Source organism: Mandrillus leucophaeus, unplaced genomic scaffold (genome assembly GCF_000951045.1).
Source record: "Mandrillus leucophaeus isolate KB7577 unplaced genomic scaffold, Mleu.le_1.0 Scaffold519, whole genome shotgun sequence".
Taxonomy (NCBI): domain Eukaryota; kingdom Metazoa; phylum Chordata; class Mammalia; order Primates; family Cercopithecidae; genus Mandrillus; species Mandrillus leucophaeus.
Window position 1 is genome coordinate 1883951 of NW_012105575.1, and position 9015 is coordinate 1892965.

General features: G+C 37.3%; 1 protein-coding gene across 3 annotated transcripts in view; it reads left to right on the forward strand.

Annotated features, from left to right (window-relative positions):
• ROBO1 (roundabout, axon guidance receptor, homolog 1 (Drosophila)) overlaps positions 1 to 9015 on the forward strand; it is a 1186609-nt gene that overhangs the window by 1146456 nt on the left and 31138 nt on the right. For 2 of the 3 annotated variants that reach the window (XM_011996534.1, XM_011996535.1), the window contains 4 exons: positions 213 to 548; positions 2279 to 2386; positions 4989 to 5133; positions 8726 to 8974. In XM_011996534.1, coding sequence (XP_011851924.1) covers positions 213 to 548; positions 2279 to 2386; positions 4989 to 5133; positions 8726 to 8974 — 838 coding nt within the window. The remainder of the gene's footprint in view (positions 1 to 212; positions 549 to 2278; positions 2387 to 4988; positions 5134 to 8725; positions 8975 to 9015) is intronic. The other variant, XM_011996536.1, reaches the window with a different exon arrangement.

Below are 9015 nucleotides of genomic sequence, written 5' to 3' on the forward strand. Positions count from 1 at the left end.
TCTGCAAATTCTGTGTACCCTCTTTTATTTTTTCAATTATTAATTTTCTTTGGAAAGCACATGTGGATATTTGGCCCTTTTTTTCATCTTATTTAAGCCCACTTATACTTTACGTAACGATTTTCTTATGACTCACAAAGCTACGTAGAAAGAAATTTAAAAGGAATAACCATGCAGAATGATTTTTTCCTTTTCCTCTCCATTGCACATAGCTGATTGTATAGCAAATTATAACAACCAACTGGATAACAAACAAACAAATCTGATGCTCCCTGAGTCAACTGTTTATGGTGATGTGGACCTTAGTAACAAAATCAATGAGATGAAAACCTTCAATAGCCCAAATCTGAAGGATGGGCGTTTTGTCAATCCATCAGGGCAGCCTACTCCTTACGCCACCACTCAGCTCATCCAGTCAAACCTCAGCAACAACATGAACAACGGCAGCGGGGACTCTGGCGAGAAGCACTGGAAACCACTGGGACAGCAGAAACAAGAAGTGGCACCAGTTCAGTACAACATCATGGAGCAAAACAAGCTGAACAAAGGTGAAGAGGCTTGCACGTATTCCCATCTGTCTCTGTATGATACTCTCAGCACCTCGACTAGATGTCGAAACTTGTCTGCGACTAGCAAGTAAAATCTTTTCTTCTGTGGCTGAGATTTTCTTATTTCTTTGGTTTCAAAATTTCCAGTGTCAAAGAGTTAATTAGCACAACAATAACCTTGGAAAATTTATTTTATAATGATATATAAGTATTTTCAAATGGTTTTGAGATTAATTTAAATTTAATAGCAGGTGAGGGATTGGGACGGACAATCTTTTATTCATGAGGCAGATGTACAACTGTCACCTCACATTTTCAATAAATAGACTATCCCATTCTTTCCACTAGAGGATGGAGGATAATTGCTTCTATGTGGTCATATAAACTAGTGGCATTTTTATATCAACCTGATATAAAATAATTAAATTAAACTTGAACTAGAGAAGTGGTTCCATTTGTTGTGTGTCTCCCACCTCATGTGCTTATTAAGACTGCTACAATGTATAATTTTGGAACCTAAATTTCCTTGGTTGACCTGATTGAAGTCTGTCCGTATAGAACCTAAAATAAATTGAGTTTAGTATTAACTTGAAGTCACAGAATGGCATTCTGTGGCCTGAAGGAAATGTTTCTGTATTGCAATGTGCTTGAGTTGGAAAAGGTAGGTGTTTGATTTCTTTGTAGTCCTTTAGGCTACTGCTTTAATAACATGATTTGCAAAGTTATACCTCTAGGAAAACCAGGACAGGATTGCTCTAATGTGAATAGATGGGGGCAGTGCAACCCCTCTAGTCCAGGTAAAGAATACATTTTCTGGTAGATAATTGGAGATATAGACTTATTTTCTTTAGGGTTGAGTTGGTAACATTTTCTTCGAAAATACAATTTATCGCAGTTGAAGATAACAAAAATGTAACTTAAAAATTTCAGTTAAGTTAATATTATGTTTTAACTTGAGAATGAAGTCAGCTAGCCTTTTCTCAAATTTAAGAAAGTACTTGATTGGTAGAATAACCCAATTTAATAAATCTTGATCGAGACTCTTGCATAAGTTCATGACAAAGACTGATGAAGATGAATAGGACACTTTCTGTAATGATGGAATTTGCAGTGGTGATTCAAACTATTGTCACGTTATTCCTTCATAGTGTATGGTTTTACTGTGGACTTCAGAAATCCCTGAGAGCCTCCATACAAATATTTCAGAACTCTGATTTATTGTTTATACTGCTTGTAAGCAGATTTTGGTATGTCAGACTATAATAAAGAACCTGGAGTGCAACTAGATGACAGATTATTACTGACTACATTCCAGTGGCGAGCTTATCATTTGGATTTTCACCTTTGCCTAAGTAAGCAGAAGCATTTCTGGGGCAAATTAAGATTTTTTTTTTTTTATTATTATGGATATATATTTTTTATTAGATATAACCTTGCTGACAAGTTTCAGTTTTATTTTTATGTTACTGTGATTTATTTTTTATGATTTGCAGACATATTTTTGTGATTTCTTATTAAAATCATATTGTATTATTAAAGTTATGTATAGTTTATGTATATTTGGAGCGTTAGCCTTTTTATATCCTGACAATCTGAATACAACAATAAAAGAGAAAAAAGGCAAATAAATGGTCCAATTTGTTTCTTTAGTTACCAGAAATATAGATAAAGCAGAGATGTGAAATTGCTCACAAAGCGAAAATAATTTTTTTTTCATCTGACATGTCTAGATTATCGAGCAAATGACACAATTCCTCCAACTATCCCATACAACCAATCATACGACCAGAACACAGGAGGATCCTACAACAGCTCAGACCGGGGCAGTAGTACATCTGGTAAGTAAGGTGAACCAAAGAACCTCTCCTTTAAAAAGCTGGTACTTTCCAAGATTTCAAATTGAGTGCTAATGGACTGACGTATGTAGGTGACACGTCTAAATCACTTTATGTAATTTGAGTCTCAGGCATGGTCTTGTCTCTGCAATTTGAGGGACTTTCCACTCACTAAATCATTTTATGTTCTATTTGGCAACAAAGACTGAGTGTCCTATTTTCTTTCTTGTTAATGAGCTTTAGCAAAGCCAGAAGAAACGCGTCTGCCTAATCTTTAAAGGCAGTGGGGACTTCTTTTTCCCCCTTGGCCAAAATGTAACTAAAAATGTTGCACATAGAGTTAACCTGCTAAATATGTTGCCATTTGAAACGAGCCTGTAAAAGCACATAATGTTTGAGGACGCCTCAGCAGAATCAAAAGCGTAAGAGGCAATAACACGAGATTCAGGTCCAAGAGGAACCTGTCTCAGTTTATCATCTCTCTACGATCCCTCAGTTCTTGCTCTGAAGCCTCGGAAAGCAACCTCCCAACCTCAGTCTGTAAGTGCCTCCCCAAGCCCCACTGAGGCTTCTTCCCTGTGGTCTTCATGCTGTTGCAGCTGTTTACCAGCTGTTTTCCTGATAGAGGCTGCAGATGGGAGCTTGCTGGGTGCTTAAGTCCTGTTTTTCTAATTAAAGGCAGCTCGTTATTAGAACTAACATGTGGCACGTCACACCACAATGAGAACAAGACCGATTGATCTTCACTCTAGCAATGTTTCTCCAGGAGAGCGTGGAAATGCCACTTCCCAGCAACTGGATTCAAGTTGTTCTTAGGGGCTTTTAGCCAAGAATCTCCACCCCTCTTCTGTAATGAATACGGCATTTGCGTTTTATAGTTTTCCCTTAACTAACACACTGGTTTGGCATTTTCTGGCCTGTGTTTCTGTTGGATTTAAGGGAACTTAGAAATGGCCCTTTACCTTTTAGATTTACTCTGATTCTATTATATGTGGTTTGTTTTAACAATTGACATCTTATTAAATGACTTCTTTTTTGAAACTAAGTCAATCCTGAATTAAGAGAAATATTTCAAGGATCTACTTTTAAGAAAATCATATGAAATATTTTGATATTTGATTATCTTATGCCATTTCATCTTTGAATTTTTAGTCACTCAGAGAAAACCGTATCTTAATGGGAAAATAAACAATGATTCTAGTTGTGAATGTTTAATTGACCTTCGGTATCCCTCAGCTTAGATACCTAGGTCTGGATGTTCTACTATTTGATATTCTGTGAATATATGGTAAAAAGATGTAAAGATGGTAAAAAGCAAGTAAATAGGGTATAGGAGACATCTGTGCCAGGCCTCTCCGGACTGGTGGAGTTGCTACAGGAGATGTATATCAGGAAATCCAGCGGAAGGCGCGGGTTAATGTCTATTCTAGAACACACGCACAGTCACCCCAGTGCTGGACACCTGAGTGGTGGGTGAGAGAACAGAGACACATACACGTAGTACTGATAATCGTAGTTCATTAATAACAGCCTGTCCCTAGCGCACGCTTGCTGCAGTAACATACTAGTACAAGAACATCTGGCTTAACAAACACTGCCATTTGACTGAAAATTCCCAGGTGACAAAAATACCAAGGTTCATTGAATATGGTCAGACCTGACTCATGTATTACGTGACTTGGAGAAGGATTGGATAGGGTTAAAAAAATAAGACCAAGATAATTCACTGATATAAAGGGACATTATGAGAAAAATAATTGTAGACTCATCGTCTGTAATTCACATATGAATCTAAAATGTAACATATTGGAAAGGGGGATATTTTATCCCAAAATACTTGTTGATCTAAAATTTTCGTTAAAATAAATGCTTTCAAATATATAGCCTCCTGTGTTTAAAAAAAATAATGCCGAATCTAAAATGAGAACACTGGAACACTTGAATAATTGGGCTATGTCAAACTACTAAGAATGTTCAAGCAACATCATTTTACCATAAGCCATCATTGTATAGAAACAGTGGCTGAAAACACTTCTGTCCCTTCTAAAAATCATTTTTCTGCTTCTTTTGTCATTAGTTCAATCAGTCATTCCAGCTATTATTTCATCTGTACTTGCCTTTCTGAAGGAAACTAGTAATTTCATTGTGCCTAAAACATTTCAATGGACAAGTACAAATTATATATATTCAGTGATTTAATGCAACAGTGGAACTCTAATAGATCGTATCTGTATCATATTGTATTTTAGGTTCCAGCAATTAAATAATAGAAAGGCACTCCAGAAAATATGTCTACAGCTCATTTGTTTGAGATGATAATCCATAATGCAATTAATTGCTGTAAGAAGATCACTATTAATGATATGACTTGAAACGTTCATTCATGGTTTTATTGCTTTTTTGCTATTTATTTTGCAGTTATTCATTGCAGTACCTTGCATTTTCTCTGGTACAAAGTTCTGTTTAAAATTAATGAAAAAGCGTGTTTATCTCTGCATACATAAATGAATTATAAAATCATATTTATAAAAAATGATTAATTTGTGACTAATAGAAAACATTTAAAGGCCAGAGATCAATGGCTTGTATTTTATTTCCTTTCTAGGGAGTCAGGGGCACAAGAAAGGGGCAAGAACACCCAAGGTACCAAAACAGGGTGGCATGAACTGGGCAGACCTGCTTCCTCCTCCCCCAGCACATCCTCCTCCACACAGCAGTAGCGAAGAGTACAACATTTCCGTGGATGACAGGTAAGAGGAGTGTCCAAACAGATGTAAACGGCGTAATATGATTGTTTCCGCCCATTTTAAGCAATTATTAAACTAGGTGGTCAAGAGAAGACGGATTCCTAAGGTCCACAAACAGTTGGCTTTAAATAAAACAGTGCTGGTCAGCAGGAAGTAAAAATTCTCCTTGCTGCTTCCAAAAAAGGAATTTGTGCTTCAAAAGATTCTTTTGGAACCTAGAATAGAATAGAAAAATGAATACATAGTAGCTCATGTGTATATCCTGTGTGTGTATACATAATTTAACATATGGATATATGATTTTGTGATTTTTGAATATTAGAACTTCTGTGACATGTCTTGAAATTTTTGTAAGACAGTCGTGTGGATTGATACCACAGCGATGGTATCCTGAAGGCTATTTGTTCTTAGATATTATCACCTTATGCTGAGAACTCTTTGTAGAAATGTGAACTTTGCTGAATTGTTTCTCCCAAAGACTTAACAAGTATAGTAGTCCACGTGACAGCAATTACGAAGTTAGTGTACCTCTTTCTCACTCCAGAATCTGTAGAACTGGACATGGTACCACCAGGCAAAACAAAACAGCTGCTTCTTTAAACCAAAGGAGGAAAACTCCTTTAAGGTGGAGAATTAGCGAATACATCATAAAATATACCTGAAAATACAGTCTTTTCGGTGACTGCTGTAAAGACATCATTCCTTCATTCTGCACACACAGAAAAGTGTGTTACTGTGCCCAGAAACAAAGTCTCTGTGTTTCAATTTTCTAATAATCTTTTTATAAAATGCATTTTTAAGTAAAATTCTTATATAAAAATATTAACAGGGAGCTCTCATTAGCCACAATATTTATACATTTTAAAATTCTTGTGAACAGTGAGTTAACAAATGTTGAACCATTGGTCCTAGGGGAAATACAGGGCTAGGTTCCTTCTAACCTCTAACCACAACATATTTGTCAGCTGACCAATACATAACCTTGTTTTATGTATTTTTTAAAGATGCTTATTTAATATATATTGTTCATTTATTAACATGGAACCCAGTAAGTCATTCCTCAGCAAAGCTTATTTCATAGATTTTTTTTTTAAAGCACATTACAGCCTTCTAAGGCTTAGACTCACTAAGAGCGCTTCATTAAGCACTTCTTTTGAGGGCCGTTTTAAGAGGGAAATCACTAATATAAAGCTTAAAACATTTTGACAAACATGGCAGTAAGTAAACCACGGAAAGGACGCTTGTTTACTGTGTGAGAACTGACACAAGAAAGCAAAGTGTATCCTTGTTTTACCTCAGCTGGGAACACGCACATCAGGCACTCAAATTTTTGGCCTCTTTGTGAGTCTGTGGGAATGACCATGAAAATGCCATAGATACCAATTTGGGGGTTTACAAAAAAATTACACCGAATCAGTGAATTTGCAGATACAGAATCTGCAAGTAATGAAAACAAAACTGTATGTTTGGTTTGGTTTGGTTGGTTTGGTTTGGTTTGGTTGGTTTTGTTTTGTTTTTAGAAACAGGTACTTACCCCAGAGCTCAAGCGATCCTCCCATCTCAGCCTCTTAAGTAGCTGGGACTACAGGCTTGTGCCACAGTGCCCAGCTAATTTTATTTTTATTTTTTTGTAGAGATGGTATCTCACTGTGTTGCGCAGACTGTCGAACTCCTGATCTCAAGCAATCGTCCCCACCCCAGCCTCCCAAAGTGCTGGGATTGCAGGCAGGCATGAGCAATTCCACTTGACCTGAATGCATTTTTAAAAATGCATTTCCCAAGCTGTTTTAACAACATTCATTGCTGCTTTGGTTCACAAAAATAAGAGGACTAAAATGAAATAAGTAAATATAGGTTAAAAAAAAAGAAGAAGAAAAAAGAAAAAAGCTATATTGGAGCTGCAACTGTGCCCCAAGGAGAAAGACTGATTCTAATGGAGAAGAATGAAGGTTTCGTGATTGGCTACATTTGTTCTTGATCTGGACAAATGAGAAGGTTCTCAGTTAAGAAAAAGGGGTTTTATGGACATGGGACCACACAGATGTGGACTCCTGGAAAACTAACATGAAACACATGCTGGGAATGAGAGGATGCTGGGACAGCAGATGTAAGCCAGATTATACAGATACTCCAGTGTCTTGCTTAGTCATTTATTTTATTCTTTAAACAATTAGAGAGTCATTTCTTATTTTGAGGAGCACGTGAATAACCTGCATATGATGCATATTAATGTAATTTTGGAAGTAATGGAGTGACTGGAGGCTAGGAGACCAATTAAAAGATTGTTGCAGTAGCACGTACAAGAAATAAAAGTAAGAGAATAGACTGTAGAGAGTTTTTATTGATAGAAATGAATTGGGGAGTGGTTTGAGGGAGAAGAAAGAAGTCAAAGATGACTAACACATTTCTAGTCTGGATGAGTAGGCAAGTTGCTCAGCTGTTTGCTAATAAAGGAAGCAAAAGAAAGAGGCAAAAAGGGAGACAGTGAGATTAGGAAAGTAAAGAAAGATGCAAAGAAACATTATTTGAGCATCAACTTCCCGGAATTCAGGTAAACAAGGTGGATGGTAGAGAATGAACAAGAGAAATGGGTAACAGAACCAGTTTATATAGTGTTGTACATCATTGCCCTTATAATCCATAAACATACGCCCTGGGATAAGAGAAGAGAGAAAGGCATGATTGTTCCCCAGATGCATCGTGCTTCCCACCCAGCTCCAGCGGAGGAGTACCGGGGCATTTTATTGTTGAATGTGTATTTTTCGCTCACCATCCTAAATGCAAGCCAACAACTTCATTTTGTGTTCAACTGAAGAAATAGTGATCTACTATAATTTGAGACAAAAAAAAATGGGTAGTATTGGACTAAATAGGTTGACCTCCAGTATATCTTTCTCTGAAAGGATTTTTAAGAGTAATTTTTCTTGGCTGGGCACAGTGGCTCATGCCTGTAATCCCAGCACTTTGGGAGGCTGAGGCAGGTGGATCACTTGAAGTCAGGAGTTCGAGACCAGCCTGGCCAACATGGAGAAACCCCGTCTCTATTAAAAATACAAAAATTAACTGGGTGTGGTGATGCACACCTATAATCCCAGCTACTCTGGAGGCTGAGCCAAAAGAATTATTTGAACCTGGGAGGCGGAGGTTGCTTTGAGCCGAGATTGCACCATTGCACTCCAGCCTGGGCAACAAGAGCGAAAATCCATCTCAAAAAAAGAAAACAAGGGTAATTTTTCTCTAAATGTAGCAACTCGTCTTCAGGTCCTCTGTAATACCATCTTTGAGTCTTTTAGAGAACATATTGGAGGGACAAAATATACCAAAAAATTGGGGTTGTACTAAATTAAGCCATGTTAAGTGGATTTTTTTATTGTATGACTTCTAAGACCCTATAATATGCTAATGTAAATTACAATCTCTTAGAGAAAAATAGTTTATGCAGTAATTCACAAACCTTGTGAGGTAAAATCTTTTTCAACAATAGCTCCTTAGTATGAAAATTGAAAAACAATTTAAAGGTGACATTTCATTACTATCCAAATAGTTGATTTGAATAACCTGCAGTAAGTCTACACATCCTTATCATTTATTTTAGCTATGACCAAGAAATGCCATGTCCGGTGCCACCAGCAAGGATGTATTTGCAACAAGATGAATTAGAAGAAGAGGAAGATGAACGAGGCCCCACTCCGCCTGTTCGGGGAGCAGCGTCTTCTCCAGCTGCCGTGTCCTACAGCCATCAGTCCACTGCCACCCTGACTCCCTCCCCACAGGAAGAACTGCAGCCCATGTTACAGGATTGTCCAGAGGAGACTGGCCACATGCAGCACCCACCCGACAGAAGGTACGTTGTCACTAGCCTTCTTTGCTGACAAATCAGATAAT